At 36.7% G+C, this 16,565-nt stretch overlaps 2 protein-coding genes across 5 annotated transcripts; one reads left to right on the forward strand and one right to left on the reverse strand.

Moving 5' to 3' along the window:
* Positions 1-17: 17 nt before the first annotated feature.
* On the reverse strand, positions 18-1,105 carry LOC116176953 (dihydrofolate reductase). The gene is made up of 4 exons (XM_031495805.1): positions 924-1,105; positions 584-872; positions 178-284; positions 18-128 (listed from the first exon to the last, which is right to left on the reverse strand). The coding sequence occupies exons 1-4, from the start codon at positions 1,004-1,006 to the stop codon at positions 35-37; spliced, it is 573 nt and encodes a 190-aa protein (XP_031351665.1). The 5' UTR covers positions 1,007-1,105; the 3' UTR covers positions 18-34.
* Positions 1,106-4,275: 3,170 nt separating this feature from the next.
* Positions 4,276-14,183, forward strand: LOC116160292 (synaptic vesicle glycoprotein 2B-like). Of its 4 annotated transcripts, none has more exons than XM_031473466.1 (8): positions 4,276-4,552; positions 9,636-9,757; positions 10,268-10,495; positions 10,540-10,702; positions 12,358-12,826; positions 12,908-13,281; positions 13,329-13,706; positions 13,758-14,183. In XM_031473466.1, the coding sequence occupies exons 2-8, from the start codon at positions 9,688-9,690 to the stop codon at positions 13,936-13,938; spliced, it is 1,863 nt and encodes a 620-aa protein (XP_031329326.1). In that variant the 5' UTR covers positions 4,276-4,552; positions 9,636-9,687; the 3' UTR covers positions 13,939-14,183. The 4 variants fall into 4 exon arrangements, with proteins under 4 accessions (XP_031329326.1, XP_031329327.1, XP_031329328.1 ...); XM_031473467.1 differs by lacking the exon at positions 4,276-4,552 and adding an exon at positions 4,741-4,852; XM_031473468.1 differs by lacking the exon at positions 4,276-4,552 and adding an exon at positions 4,935-4,953.
* The last annotated feature ends 2,382 nt before the right edge of the window (positions 14,184-16,565 follow it).

The following is a 16,565-nucleotide window of genomic DNA, read 5'->3' on the forward strand; positions in this document are numbered from 1 at the left end:
AATATTAAAGAGACAGAGAATTCTGAAAGTTTATTTATGCGCATTCTTCAAATAATTCGTTTTGGTACACTTTAAACTCGTATTGTACTCCACTTTCTTCGTGGATCCCTGCAGGTACTTCAGGATCGCTAAAGTCAAGAGTTTCAAAAATTACACCCGCTTATTATTAACACATACCTCACTTCCATTAAGTTACTAAAAGTTGGAAAGAAAACGTCACAGTCGAATTCCTGTTTTATGTCTGTTAAATACAATCGATAGAAATATTTTGATTTCAAAGCATGCTGAAAGGAACGGAGATAATAAATAATTAGTGAGAGATCATTTGTTTCACTGAAGAGCAGAAAAATTAGGTGAAAATTATTATGACACCCTAATGATGCAGTAGTTCTCATGGGTTAGCAGTCACATAGTCAAGGGTGACTCAACTAGACTAACAGAAATCACTGGGACATGTCCAGATATTTTCTGGATTTTGCAAATACCTACTTAGACAAACAGTTCCAGACGAATGAAAGGGAAAAAACATAATAAGCCCAAATGAAAAAGAAACAGATTCTCCTTCAACACAACTTACTCTCACCTTATAAATACCACCTCCACCAATAATCCAAATTTGTTCATATTCCTCCTTAAACTTCTCATCATTTAGCTTATCGTACAATTCGTCCCAAGAGTTGAACCCGTACACATCCGGTGCCTTTTCAGAGTCTAACTTTGAGGTAGATAAAACGAAATTAATACGATTCGGCAAAGGCCGAAACTTTGCCGGTATACTCTCCCACGTCTTTCTGCCCATTATGACAATATTTTTTTTGGAATTCAATTGAGCTGTGCCCTTTGTCAGTTTGGTAAAGTGAGCCATTTCCTTCCTAGAAACTTCCCGCCATAATAAATGAGGTTAAGAAAAATAGTTACCCCACTTTAGACTTGGCCAAGGAAACGTGCCATTTTTTCCTATACCGAGCTTCTCGGTGGCCGCAACGATTAAATTGAATTTAAGCATTTTATGAGAAGTATTTTCTATGAACAATAAAGAACAAGGTAGTTGAAGTTTGAACTAAAAGTAGGTCGTTTGTTTATCAAATTCGGACGGAGTAAGCAGAACTACTACTGGATGTATTAACTACGTCTTTTTATTTGACCTACAAAGCATGGGGGGGCTTGTATCACGTGATCAAAAATGAGTTGCTGTCGAGTGACCTTTGGAATTTTTGTTTACATGGGAAATCGTACTTAACTTAAACTTCCAAAGGTGACTCGACAGCAACTCATTTTTGATCTCCCGGTATACCGGGTGGGTGGAACAGGACCATGATACATACACCTCGCTTATCTCCTTTCGTTTTGAAGACTGTAATACATTTAATTACGTGATTTAAAACGATGCACTTATTGCACTACTGTCAGATGTTCTTTTCTGACATAAGCTTTCAATTATTTCAACTTCAACGCCTACAACAAACATTTAAAACGGCTCTGCAAATCCATTTAAATCGAGTTTTCTCTGGAACTTCTGATCGGATTTGAAAAATAAAAATAGTTCCGAAAACATAATGAACATTCCTTTCGACCTATCTAACATTTACTACCCCTTCCCATTTTTGGGGGTGCAATTCACCCCCTTCTCAGGGTTAAAGTTATGTAAATAGTATTACTTAATTTATGTGCCCCACTCAAAAGTAAAATTGACATGTTCGAGCGTTTCTGGTAAAACTGTCATTAAGTGGGCAAATTTGGCATTGACTGTTTTCAGTGGGCCACCCTGTATGTATTAAATCGGATTTATGGCTCAGTGGTAGAGCATTGGGTTATAAATCCGGAGGTCGGGTGTTCGAACCTGGGTTGAGGTGAAACGGAGATGGAAATTACCTTAGACCAGTTCCGAGCATTCTACCGGCTACTCCGAATTAGGTTTTCCTGCAGTTTTCCTAATTCGTAAGGTAAATACAGGAGTAGTATAGACCAACTTAAGACCTTCTGCAGAGGCACCTCTAAATAGCATTATGCGGGTCACTCTGTAATTGGGCGCATGCCTGTTGAGGGCCCAAAAACAAGAGAGGGATAATAATAATATATAAACAAATACTAGACTTCCAAGATGGATTGCGAACTATTCAAAATGCTGTGCGGAAAATTCGCTCCCAGAAAATCGCTCCCGAAAAAAATGTATCAAGTATTTTATTCCCTTTTAGCTCTGCAGACCAGAAAAAGGATCTCTTAGTCTGCCTTGTTTCTCCTTTTTGGTACGTATTTCCTTCTTCTCTCTCGACATTTACTGTATACTAAGTGGCGCCTATTCAAATTACGCGCAGCCGCCGAAGCAGAGCGAAGTGTCTTTTTTCGTTCGGAGAGGGTAAGTTTTTGAAAAGTCTTCGATCGGAATCTTTTCTTCGACGTCCGTTACGTACCCCGGCACCAATCCGTTAACCCCCCCCCCCCCCAAACCTTTAAACGTACTTTGTTCGAAAACCGCGAGGGTTAGAACGATGCGGTTTTTTACGTATCGGTACTCTTCTACTTTACGTCCGACACTTCCGCCCTCTCTCCTCCATCCCTTTTCGTCGACAAATTTCCAATTTTAAAGGTTTTTCGGGAACGCCGAGGGCCAGAACGATGCGGTTTTCGATGTCGATCTCTTCCGTATCGATCGGTGTGCGTTCCAGAATCGACGACGAATCGAGCAAACACGCGAGGCGAGGCGGCGAATCGAAATTTTCCAAAAATTTATCGCTTAATCGACATTCCCGAGTGCGCAACTCGAAAAATCAAAAACGTCCCCGATTTGAGCGATCGACACGTCGGACGTTGCATTTTACCTCAAAGGACACGTTACAAAAGGTTTCGTCGAAATACGAGCCCTACTTCGAAAGTTATGCGAAAAAATTAAAAACGAAAAAATTTCCATACTATCCCCTTCCTTCGAAAAAATCGAAAAAAAAATTGTCAAAAATCGTCGCTTTTTCGCCGTCATCTTATGTGTTTTGGCACGGACATTGCAAAAACGGAAAAAAATTCTAATAAAAGATTTACGGTTTCGGCGGTAGAGGGCGCCCTTTGTTTTCGAATTTACTAAAAAGTAAAAACCAAAAATTTCCACAAAAATAAAAAGAAATGCGCTCTTGTGACCACTTTGTCCGTCCGTCCATCCGTTGAGACGCTACTAGTTCTTTATCTTAAGAGCTATTGTTCCACTTTTTTCGCTATTTGGTTCGTTATGGTGTCGAGGCTTGCACCAAGGGAGGAATTTTTTTCTGGGTTTATTGCTAAAAAAGTTATTGTAAAAAAACCATAAAACCATGTTCCATAATTTTACACTTTTTCCGTTTATTAACGATCCTAGAGATCGTTTATAATTTTGTACTGCTGTCTGTCGTCTGTCTGTTGGTCTGTCCCTCTGTTCCTTTGTCGGTCTGTCCATCTATCTGTCTGTGTGAACGATAACTTTGTCTAATGCCAGTTTCAAAATTTGTTTTTGCGCATGCTCAGTGCCAACTTTTTTATTTATGGAAGCATTTAAATCAAATTTGATACATAACCACTTGGAACAAAGGTAAATCTAACGTTAGTTTCAAAATTTAGGGTTGCGCATGCGCAGTGCCAACTTTCTTATTTATGAAAGCATTGAAATGAAATTTTTTTTCTTATAAACTGAAATTAAAGTACACGTCAAAAATGGATTGCACCTATGCAACGCTATCTTTCATATTGTGACCGGATTTTTACGATTTTAACCTCGATTTTAACAAAAGTAACAAATGGGAAATGAATGCAAGTGGAAATCCGCTTTTTGTAAGTCGTTTACGATTACTTTTTTAGCTTGTTCCATTTTGCTTGTAAATAACCCCAATATTCACTATTTTGCCTGAGCACACCGTGTGCTTATTGAAGGCAATTTTGCTACTTTTGCCCAAAGTGAACGTAAAAAAATGGTCGAAAACTGTCCAGTGTCCTTGTTCATTTCCCTATCTGGATGATTTGTTTTTGAAGCAAAAATTAAAGATGCTCGGGATGATCGAGTAATAAAACCATATATAGATAGGTAATAATTTTTATTCAAATAATCAATTGATCCTTTTGAAGTAGATTTACATTAATAACATTATTCCATTCGTGTTGTTCTCTCATTAACAAAGGGCATACAAGCATAAAATAATTATTTATTTTTAGCCTTGCACGCTTTGTTCTTAGACTGACGAGGGGAGTTTTTTTACTATGCGACACATGTTCAACATTAATTTTTGATTCTAAATTGAAATTAGTATCCTTCACTACTTCGTACGCTAAAGAAGTAGTAAGCAAATCGTTTTTTTGCCGGCTTTTCTAAATAAACAAAATGAAAAAGAACGGTGGTGTGGCGCCCTCGGCTTTTACAGATTGAGCGGCCAGTGTCGAGGAAGCTACGCAGAGGCGTAGGGTATACCTTTTATTGATTAAGGACGTCGGGGGTTGTAAAATCAATATCAGTAACGAAACCGGTAGCGTGATTATAAACGGGTAAACCTTTTAATACAATTCTATCGACTTTTATTAGTCTGTGAATCTCGTCCAGGTAAGTTCGTGTATATAGAAAGGTGTGCTAGTGAAATAATCGATTTCGTTTCTGTAAATTTTAAGAAATTTGGGTGAGTTTTCGAAATTAAGCCAAGTCGAAAGCATCATATTTTCTTCCGTTTAAAAATTGTTTCAGCTATTAATGTTTTATATGATAATTACCGTAAAGTGGTCTACTCTATTAACTTCCTTGGTAGTTACTCCTTGTTTTGTTCGTATAAACAGCGCGCTTTGTATCTGTTTTAAGTTTTAAATGATTCAAAATTACGAGTTTCAAAGTATATTTCTGCACGTTAAGGTAAGAAATAATTCGAGTTTATCAAAGTTCGAAAATAAGGCACCCTTTTTAGGCCGGCATAGCGAAATTTTGAGTTTCAGGTACTTTTGAAACTTGTCTAGGTACGTATGGCAATGTTCTTTATACAAAAAAGCTAATTTTCTTTTGCTGCGCCTATTTTTTACTCGCTATAGATTAATCGAAAGGCGATACTTAAATACTATTTTCAAAACGGAGACACTTACAAATTACTAACATTCAACAAAGTAAATTGGTTAAATTCAAGGAGAAATTAGAAATCAATATTGCGCTATTATTATTATTGGGCATAGTACCTAAGCACGAAAGAATAAACACGTTTACTTTAGTCTGTTATTGAGTTTAGTTCACCACAACTTTAAATTTTGATAAAAAAACTATGAATGTAATTAAAAAATAATTTTAGATGACACCAGGGTAAATATCATTCCGTGCGTAGATAATTTTTGAATTTTGGTCGATCAAGTTTCTTCAATCTGAAAAAACTAGGGTCCCGTTCACTTAGCCCCCCCCCCTCATCCACATGTTCCCAAAAATGAAGTAAATTTTTTTGTATCTACTGTGCCTTAATTGTGCTCAATTGTGCATTTATGCTCACGGTTGGTGCTTTTTTGGTTTTAGAAATATTTCGAAAATTTAAATGAGGAGAACGCTTATCCCTCCCTCCCCAAACTAATTTTTTTTTCATACTAAAATGACAAGTATAAATTAGTATAAATTGGGCAAAATATAAGCATAAACCATGTGTAGGCAAAAAACGACACGTAGTTTTCCCCATAAAAGTACAACATGCTGTACAGGGTGTCCCATTAATAATGGTCACAGGCTATATCTATGGAACCGTTAATTGCACAGCTTCGGGAAAAAAAACTTATCAACAAAAGAGGCCAAGAGAAATCGCTGGAAATTATTTTCAAGTTTCTAATTTCGCCGCTAGAGGGCGTATGATTCATGGTTAGGTAGAAAAATGACTTTTTTCCTAAAATATACCCAACAAACATGCATAAAAAATACATGCATAGTAATCTTGTATCAATTTTGCATCATTTTGATGGAGCACAAATTGCTCTAGCTCATAAAATATGAGGAGTGGGGGAAGGGGAACATCTCTTTAAGGAATTGATTGTAACTTCGGATTAGGTTAACAGATTTTCACAAAATAGGTCTTGTTGGAAGGAGCTCTCTTCGCGGAATCAGATTTTATTAAATAGAGTCTTTTTAGTAAATGTGATGAGAGGGCGCGATGTGACATTAACATAAACTTTGCAGGTTTTTTTGATAATTTCAAATGGAATGATATTATTATTATATGATATTATCAAATAAGGTGAAATAGTGAGAATATCAGTGAAAACCGGATTTTGATATCTGTTTTCTAACCATAGATCTGGCGAAAATACGAATACATTCACAAATTTTAATTGCAATATTGATGCTCATTCAAGTTGGCTTTGAAACAAAAGAAAACAGAACAAAAGAAAGTTTATCAGTCCTTTCATTAAACGTATTCGTGCGAATTATCACCACGATGGATGCCCGGCACATTTCTTGGTAAGCGGGAGTCGAGGCGAGAGTGTTTGAATTTGAGTTATCCTGGCAAATGGATAGAAAAAGGAAGTATTTTTTCATGACCAGCTAGGTCACTCGACTTAACTTGCTTAGACTTAAATTTGTTTGAAGGGATAAAAGACGCACAGTCTTTCTAACAAGGCCAACTACAAGAAACGATATGGTGACGAGAATTAGAAATGTAATTCATAGTCATGGCTGAAGTTAAAGCAACTGTTCTCGCTACACAGCAGAGACTCGTCTTTGTGTCGAAAATAATGGCAGACATTGAACATTTCGTTAATTATAATTATTATTTCTTTTATTATTTACTTAATTCATATTTCTCTGATTTAAAGTTTGAATCATTATTTTGTTGCTCATAATTAAAAAACTTAGATTGAGTGTTAATTTTGACCTGCCATCGCCTCATTCACTTTGACAATAATCGGTTGCTATGCGTTCATTTGTTTCAAATCCAACTTGGATGAATATAAATATTGCAATTAAAATTTGTGAATGTTCGTATTTTCCCCATATCTCTGCTTAGAAAACAGATATCAAAATGCGGTTTCACTGATATTCTCACTTTTTCATCTTATTTGATAATATAATATAATAATTATATCGTTCCATTTGAAATTTTCAAAAAAACTTGCAAAGTTTATGTTAATGTCACATCGCGCCCTCTACCACTCATTACGTTTACTAAAAAGACTATATTCGTGTAAAATCTGATTCCACGAAGAGAGCTCTTTCCAACAAGACCTATTATGTGAAAATCTGTTAACTTAATCCGAAGTTACAATCAATTCCTTAAAGAGATATTCCTCTTCCCCCACTCCTCATATTTTATGAGCTAGAGCAATTTACGCTCCATCAAAATGATGCAAAATTGATACAAGATTACTATGCATGTATTTTTTATGCATGTTTGTTGGGTATATTTTAGGAAAAAATTCATTTGTCTACTTAACCATGAATCGTACGCCCTCTAGCGGCGAAGTTAGAAACTTGAAAATAATTTCCAGCGATTTCTCTTGGCCCCTTTTGTTAACAAAATTTTTTCCCCGAAGCTGCGTGCAATTAACGGTTCCATAGATATGGCCTGTGACCATTATTAATGGGACACCCTGTACATTTTCCGTTCATTTTCAATTTCTCAATCAATTAGTTGTAAATTTGTCATTTACTATTTGACAGGTAACAAATGACTGTAGAAGTATATTTTTCAAGAATCGCAGTACGCCAACATTTGCGTCTTTCATAAATTCAATTACAGTTGCGTGTGCTAGTAACTAACATAAATACAGTTGATTACTAATTTAGTTCGAGACAATCTAAAATTATAATTAACTCGAAGTCGGCAGATGTCTTTGACACTGAAATATCATTATAATGAGTAATGCAGATGCACATATTGGATTCCTCGAAAGTTCACGAACAAAAATTAATTTACTTTTATTAACGTATTTACCTACCAAAAAGCAACCCGTATTAAAATTCGGGCTCTTTTCAAAAACAGAAATTCCTTAAAAAAGCTCTGAATAAGTTTTTGACAATATGCCATATGCTATAAAACAAAAAAATCATATCAAAAAATGGTCAAAACCGTTGCTAGGGCGAGCTAAAATGACAACGCATCCCACCGACCCCACAAGGTCCCAACTACCCTAACTAAAAAAATTATATAGTTAACCCCTACTTGTGACAGACCGCTGAAAAGCTTGTAACAATACTTTTTCATGGTGTAAGTAATAATTGTACAGGGTGTATATAAAATAATTGTAAAATCTGGATTTAAGAAAAACTGTAGGTATGTTTACATTTTAGTGTTTTGCAAAAACGGGAAATTAAAGTTTTTAACCCTGTTATGTATGGTATGTTAAATAAATAAAAACCTATGAGCCGATTTTAATTAATAATGTGCCATTGAACTCGGCTAGAGTGGCAGATGTGCCTTCGAATATTTATATAGCAAAAATCGAGTGATATCATCGTAGTGAAGGATGAGTTTACATTATACAGGAGGGGGAGGGGGGAGGGGCATTTGGTCTCGAAGACTGACTATACCTTCAAAACAACATTTTTTTTTAAATATGCCTTTATTCAAAATGTTAAAAAGTCTGTCTGCGGGTTAGTTCACGATTTTGTTCGAATTTAGTGTAAGTACGAATCTCTAAACTTCAATTGTGAGTGGGATGACGCGGAGTGTCGAATGAGGGTACTTACAAAGGAAAGTTCGCGGGTCTGTTAGACCAAATGCGAATACGTACGCATGGGCCTTCGTCAAAGTTAGAATCTTTTGTTTTAGGGGTCGAACAGATAAAAATTTAGTTTAATAAGGGAACTCGCCTGATCCAGTTAATTAAATTAGTCACTAAAGTGCGTTTCCTAGTATGTAAATTCGTTAAATGGCGGTTTACTGCTAATTAATTCTACCGCACTGATTTGTGACTGCTTCGCTAGTCGATTATAGCGCGAACCGCGAACCCAAGTTCGTTTGCAAACTATCGATCGCAAACTTCCTTTCAGAATGTCTCTGCCGTCCTTTGCACCACGAACAATCTTTTGCTAGAATTCAACCTGTTTTCACTTCCTTAAACATTTTTTTTATATTTTATTATATTCCATATATTATATTTATATCTATTTTTTACTGGACAGACGGTACTAGCGTGACTCCGCGGGCTATGCCTACTCCTCTTGCATTGTAATCCAACTATAGTACCTTTTTTCTCACTAGGCTTCTCCGCAGATCATGGCTTGGACTCCAAATGTAAAGGAGGCCCTGAGAAGGCATTAAATTATAATTATTAATTTGACTGTCTAAGTGTCGCGCAGAAGAAAACGGGTAGTTCACTTGAAAAAATTAATTTTACGTTACGAGTGAATGAACAATTCATATACGATTCAACCAGTATGAAGTTTTTCTTCCTGTTTTGTGTCTACGATTTAGAAGTAAAATTGAGACACCACCAAGTAGTACACGAGTTTAAAATCATGATCCTTGGCTGCGCAGTGAGCTAAAGCAAGGTGAAACACAGTTCGATTTGCTTATACAGCAAACGAGTTCTCAAGGACGCTTCAGACTGTTCTAGAACAAACACGTCATATTTTCCTGAAAGAAAGCGACAATGACTAATTTTATGGTGCCTCAATGCCCATCGGGATTTCTGGAATATTCGCTACTATATGAATGTAATTTTTGTTTCAGATGATTTACAACATTCGCCCAATCAATTATTTTACGCGAATCAAGAGACAAAATGTGTGAAGAATCCGCATGTTTAGTTCCCCCACTGGAGCAATCACAGAACGGAATCCCCGAACCTCGGCGTAAGCTATTTTCTTTAATTTAAAAAACCGTCGATCAAAATTCAAATTTAAATTCTATGGCTCTATTTTTTTTCCTGTCAGGGTTTGTTGTTACAGTTCTCCCCAATGTTATTTAAGCGTTACCTACATACCGAAAATATCGATTTGCTTCCGTGTACATGTTGAAAGGTCATGCATAAAGAAATAGATCTATCCGAAGCTATGTTTGTTATTCATTCATTTTAGAACAGTTAAACATAAAAGAAACCTGGCCGAAGGCCGAAGGGCAACTTGCTCACGTGTATACAATGTAAATTTTAGTATCTTATCTGTTCAATGTGAAAATGTAAATGGGTAAAACAATTGGAATTTATCGTTACGCTAGGATGGCAACACGAGTCAGTTGCCAACAAAGCCATGACTAAGACACCATGAAGGTAGGGCCCCGTAGCGAAAACATTTCAAAAGATGCCTCCGGTAACTTTCGACTGTTTGTCGGTATGTTTAATATGTTTGCTTTTTGATCCGCAGTGTCGTCGACGGGCAGTGGGGTAGGGGTCGGAATTGGCGGCGAGGCGCTCGTTGGGTTTCACGAGGATGCAATTTCTCAAGCTGCGGTTGGAAGAGCACAGCTACTGCTAACGTTGGTCCTGGGACTGGGACTGGCGGCGGAGTGTTCCGAACTGTCCATTCTGTCTTTTATTTTACCGTCGACGGAGTTGCAACTGTGCATTGATGAACATCGGAAAGGATGGCTAAGTAAGCGAGAAAACCTTTAGGGCTGATAACGAATGTGCTTTTAGTATCGATCACGTTGTTAGCCTTGGCCGCGGGATCGTTGGCATGGGGAATTTTGGGCGACCGATTGGGACGAAGAAGGGCTCTGGTAAGCGCGTTGTCTGTTGCGGCGTTGTTTTCGGCCGTTGCTGCAGTTATGCCCACCTATGGGACGTTCATGACGGCTAGGTATGTGCGATGTACCTACTCTAAACCCAAGCAGCAAAAGTTCTTAACCTATTCATTGTTTTGTGCCTCAATTAGCTCGTTTTTTTTCTACCTAACTTTGAAAGAAACCATACACGTTCCAAGAAAACGACGCTACTGTGCTTTTCAGAAGTACGAAGGTTTTCGCATGAAAATTACCCAATTTTCCAGTTTCTTCAGGTCATACCTATTATAAAATTTCCAAAATGCGGAAGGAACTAGGTCACTAATAACAAAGTACTCAACAATTAAACCTTTCTGGTCATCATAAAAATCTGGGACTAGTCTTAAAATTCATGATTAATTAGCGCGCTTCCAATGACACTAGACGCAATCTGATTTGCTACAACAATCCATGCCATACCATACGAAAATCTCTATGATAGTTGTAGAGAAATCAACGTGGAGCTTTTCCTTGGTTCCTAGGGGGTGTTTCATACTCCCCAGACCTCTCGGTTGTATATTATTTTCAAAACGTTTAGAGCCCTTATCACGTACACAATAATTTTTGGAAAGAAGAATTTTAGGGCTGAACGTTTTGATGGTGAAAAGTAGAGAAATGAACATTGGATTTTTCTTTTGTTCCTGGAGGGTACAGAATACTCCCCCAAACTCCTTGCTCCTAAATCATTTTCAAAACTTTTGAAGTCCTTGGCACTTAGGCAGTCATTTCTGGAACGGGGTTTTAGAGCTGAAGGTTTTGATGCTGGAAAGAACACCGGAGGGGGGGGGGTATGAAATACCCGATCTCGAAAAAGAATAGAGATGGAAATGAGAGAACATTTCAGGTTTGCAACCTTAATTTCATTTAAAAAAATTCATGGTTAACTAGATATCTACAACGCTTCAGATAAACTCTGAAAAGAATCTAGAGCATTCTGGAAAGGATAAAGAAATCTGAAGAATGCTCTAGCAAGGCCATAAAAAGCACATGTCACTGGAATTCCCTCGGTTTTCAGAATATTTTGTTAGTGTTTTCTAGATCGTTACTAGAGTACGTTGTCTGAGGCGATCAGAAAAAAACGCTCGGAGTCTCTTTCTATTTGTTTTAGAATCTGGAACAATGTTTTAGAGCTTAAAGTCCGGAGCCTTTTAACGCCCTTTGAAAGCATCCTTGCAAAAAATTGTCCTTTACACAGCGTTGTAGGTCCCTTCCCGAGCTTGCCACTATAGAGAAACGACGAAAGCTTTACATATTGCTTAAAAAGTCCCTGTCAATTACTGTAGAAGCCGCGAACCTCTTTAAAATGTATCCCATCGCATTCGAACAGTTTTTTGAACACTTTCCAGAGCTGTATCCTCCTTTGTAGGTACACCTTTCTAGGTTTGTCTAGATTTAAAAAACAAACAAAGCTCGGCAAAGAGCCTGAAATGCTCTGGAAAGAATCTTAGATGGCCGTGTAAAGGGCCTAGGCCCTAGGTAGTTCTGAAAAAGGTTTTTTCTTTAACTAGGTTTTTGGATTCTTCCAATTTTGCAAAATTGACCCAAAATTCTTGTTCCAAGATGGCGCAAAAACAGCACAAAATTAAAATTTCCGAACCTTCTCGAACGTTGAGGCACAAATCAATGTTTAAGGAACTTTTCAGTTCTTGGGTATGAAGAAAAGGATTGAGTGAGTCAGCGGTTAACGTTTCAGATTTTGCTCGGGCCTTGGAGTTGCCGGCGCCGTTCCCTTAACGTTCAGTTACCTATCAGAAACTTGCCCAAGAGCGACGCGCACAAGATACACGGGATTGTTGCACTCATTTTGGCCGTTAGGCGCATTATTTACTTCGACAATTGCACATTTAACCTTGCCAAGCGATGGAGCAGAAGTAGTTTTAGATAATCGCGAACATTGGAGTTCTTGGCACAAATGCCTTATATTAAATATCCTTCCGACCATTGCATGTATAGTAGGTTTAGTTTGGGCTTCAGAATCTCCAAGATATCTTTTAGAAGCTTCGAGAGAGGTAGAAGCTTTAGCTGTGTATCAAAGGCTACATAGATTAAATAAGGCGAGAACGCAGTATGGATTAACGGAGCTTGAGTTACCCGGTCGAAGCGCGTACAGAGATAGGCCCGTTAGTCCATCGAGAAATGTTATCTCGCACGGATTAAGTACGGTAAGTTTCAATGTTTCAATAATTTACGTGAAGAACGCGAGACTGCTGGTCGAATTTTCAACGATTTGTTTCCCGTTTCAGTTCCGCGAGGCATTTCAAAGAATCTACTCGCCATCACATTTCAAAACGACACTTCTATTAGCAACGCTACATTTACTACTTGGATTCTGCTACATGGGAATATCAACGTTTTCCTACTCAAGAATACGAGAAACCAACGATCTGCACTATTTCTCGATGAAAAAGTACATAAGTAATCAAAACTACACCGATGTAATGTTTAACTCGACCGTTGAAAACGTCCAATACAAAGAGTGTAACTTTGAAAACGTTACGTTTACGCATTTACATTTTAATCACGTGGAATTTGTCAATTGCATGTTTGAAGAAACGGAATTCAACAACGTTAAATCGTCCATCACGTATTTTGAAAATAGCACCATCAAAGATTCGAGGTAAGATTTTTGCAAAATAATTAATCACTCATTCTCGTTTTTTGTAGATTTATCGATACTGATTTAACCGAGCAGCACTTTTTGAATTGTAACTTAATAAATAACACAGTTTTATCTTTGCTGACGGATTGTGTCGTCGATTTTGACTACAACATCTACCTGAATGATCTGTTTAAAGAGACAATCGCGTGGGCTGGACCCATGGTTCCTGCCCTTCTGGTATTGGGATTCGTTCTGGAAGCAACATCAAGACCACCTGTTCTAGTACTTCTTTTAGTATTAGCAAGTGTAGTCAGCATTGGAATTTTCTTCTTGGTCAACTTTGTGTCTACCGTCATAGTAGAAGCTATCTTTAAAGTACTTCTCATTTGTGCTGTTAATGTCTTAACCATGGTCGTTATTGAAGGATATCCGTGCCACCTTAGGTAAATATAAAGATCGAATAATACCATAATCACTTTTTCAAATTCTTTTAGATGTACTGCCCACGGAATGATGCGAAGTGTATACCACCTAGCGTCCCTTTGTGCTATTCCTATCTATGGTACGTTAGTGCATACCATCTTGTTGTTTCCCGCCGTGACAACCGTAGCCCTTGCACTTCTCGCCGCCATGTTGTCTACAAGAATCCAAGATAACAGTAAAGTACTTTTATAAACCGATTAATAATAGTTATTTTTTTATTTCTTATATATTTTTACCTAGTATCTGTGATATTATTTACTTAACGGTAAGATTAAAAATAAATGTACCTCCTAAATGTCCTTAGATGTGTAATTTGAACCTATAGTTTCGTTAGCAATACATAGATCATTTAATAATGTACCTATAACTACTACATCTGCATATCATACAGCCTCAAGCACAAGAAATCATGTCAAATTATAAACGATAATTCTGAATGTTCCAATAATTAAGGTAACATATCGTATTTTATGGTTAGTGATTTCCTACTGTATTTTGTTTTCTATGACCAAATAAATCCTGCTTGGTTAGTTATAGAAGACTTTACTAACTGAAAACATTTTATGAAATAAATGTACCTTCTTCCATTGTATATTTAATACATATACAATGCTTCTTCTTTTTATTATGTATTTAGTTATTAAGTGTAAATTGGGAACCGATTATACCTTTTTAGTATGAGTTAAATTATCAAACGCAAGCGCAAAAAATTGTAATTTTCAGCTAATAGGCTGAAGTGTGCAAAAATCTCGTACTAACACCGTTACAGAACCCAAGAAATTATTACCTCAATGTATGTATATGGGCGTTGGTCAAAGAGAAATCAACTGAAAACCTCTTATGAAATAAATGTACCTTCTCCTTTTAATTATGTATTTGGTTATTAACTGTAAATTGGGAACCGATTATACCTTTTGGTTATGAGTTAAATTATCAAACGCAAGCGTAAAAAAATTTTAATTTTCAGCTAACTTGAAGTCCGCCATTTTTTTTCATTTGTAAATACGGAAAATTCCCGGTTGGTCATCAACAAATCTAGACGGCTGAAGTGTGCAAAAATCTCGTATTAACACCGTTCCAGAAGTTAAGAAATTATTAACTCAATGTATATGGACGTTGGTCAAAGAGAAATCAACTGAAAACCTCTTATGAAATTAATGTACCTTCTCCTTTTAATTACGTATTCGGTTAGTAATTGTAAATTGGGAACCGATTAAACCTTTTTAGTATGAGTTAAATTATCAAACGCAAGCGCAAAAATTGTAATTTTCAGCTAACTTTTATGTCCGCCATAAATTTTTTTCATTTGTAAATACGGAAAATTCCCCGTTGGTCATCTAGAAGTGTAGATGGCTTAAATGTGCAAAAATCTCGCATTAACACCGTTACAGAAGCCAAGCAATTATTACGTCACTGTATATGGGCGTCGATCAAAGAGAAATCAACTGAAAACCTCTTATGAAATTAATGTACCTTCTCCTTTTAATTACGTATTCGGTTATTAAATGTAAATTGGGAGCCGATTATACCTTTTTGGTATGAGTTAAATTATCAACGCAAGCGTAAAAAATTTCAATTTTCGGCTAACTTTAAGTCCGCCGTAAATTTTTTTCATCTGTAAATACGGAAAATGCCCCGTTGGTCATCTTAGAAGTGTAGATGGCTTAAATGTGCAAAAATCTCGCATTAACACCGTTACAGAAGCCAAGCAATTATTACGTCACTGTATATGGGCGTTGATCAAAGAGAAATCAACTGAAAACCTCTTATGAAATTAATGTACCTTCTCCTTTTAATTACGTATTCGGTTATTAAATGTAAATTGGGAGCCGATTATACCTTTTTGGTATGAGTTAAATTATCAACGCAAGCGTAAAAAATTTCAATTTTCAGCTAACTTTAAGTCCGCCGTAAATTTTTTTCATCTGTAAATACGGAAAATTCCCCGTTGGTCATCTAGAAGTGTAGATGGCAAAAAAATCTCGCATTAACACCGTTACAGAAGCCAAGAAATTAATACCTCACTGTATATGGGCGTTGATCAAAGAGAAATCAACTGAAAACCTCTTATCAAATTAATGTACCTTCTTTTAATTACGTATTCGGTTATTAAATGTAAATTGGGACCCGATTATACCTTTTTGGTATGAGTTAAATTATCAACGTAAACGTAAAAAATTTCAATTTTCAGCTAACTTGAAGTCCGCCATAAATTTTTTTCATTTGTAAATACGGAAAATTCCCCGCTGGTCATCTAGAAATCTAGATGGCTGAAGTGTGCAAAAATTTCGCATTAACACCGTTAAAGAAGCCAAGAAATTATTACCTCAATGTATACGGGCGTTGGTCAAAGAGAAGTTAACTGGTTTCACACACTTCAAAGAAAAAAATTCTTGCGTGTACGTACCCCAGTAATTAAGAGCATGTTGCGACCCAAGTCATTATAGAAATTTCTATTTTATAAACCCTTTTCTACTGTTGAGTGGACCATTGTATATGGTCAGACTTTCTAACATGAACTTAACTGATTGCCGCAAAGAAGACCATCGACAAATCATTGCCGTGGCAATGGATGCTTTATAAAAAAAAAGAAATCCTACCTTTGTAAGACTGCCTCTCTGGAATCTAAAACAAAGAAAAAATGTACATTAAAAAGGAGACAAAAATTAGTTTCATTTAAAAATTACTCAAAATGGTTAGTATCGTCATACCCCTTAGAAATTACCGGACGGTGCGTAAGCAATGCGAGAAGGGGATCCTTTAAACATTTTTTCTATTTATGTGGTTTTGCCTAAATTGAACTGTAGATGTGTGTAATG

Source organism: Photinus pyralis, unplaced genomic scaffold (assembly GCF_008802855.1).
Source record: "Photinus pyralis isolate 1611_PpyrPB1 unplaced genomic scaffold, Ppyr1.3 Ppyr1.4_LG1, whole genome shotgun sequence".
Classification (NCBI taxonomy): Eukaryota; Metazoa; Arthropoda; class Insecta; order Coleoptera; family Lampyridae; genus Photinus; species Photinus pyralis.

Coding starts and splice junctions, on each gene's coding strand:
- LOC116176953 (XM_031495805.1), bottom strand. CDS start 1,006: ATGCTTAAATTCAATTTAATCGTTGCGGCCACCGAGAAGCTCGGTATA. Junction 873..923: donor TTTCCTTGGCCAAGTCTAAA/GTGGGGTAACTA, acceptor GGAAGTTTCTAG/GAAGGAAATGGCTCACTTTA. Junction 129..177: donor AGTAACTTAATGGAAGTGAG/GTATGTGTTAAT, acceptor TCTTGACTTTAG/CGATCCTGAAGTACCTGCAG.
- LOC116160292 (XM_031473466.1), top strand. CDS start 9,688: ATGTGTGAAGAATCCGCATGTTTAGTTCCCCCACTGGAGCAATCACAG. Junction 10,496..10,539: donor ACATCGGAAAGGATGGCTAA/GTAAGCGAGAAA, acceptor ATGTGCTTTTAG/TATCGATCACGTTGTTAGCC. Junction 10,703..12,357: donor GGGACGTTCATGACGGCTAG/GTATGTGCGATG, acceptor TTAACGTTTCAG/ATTTTGCTCGGGCCTTGGAG.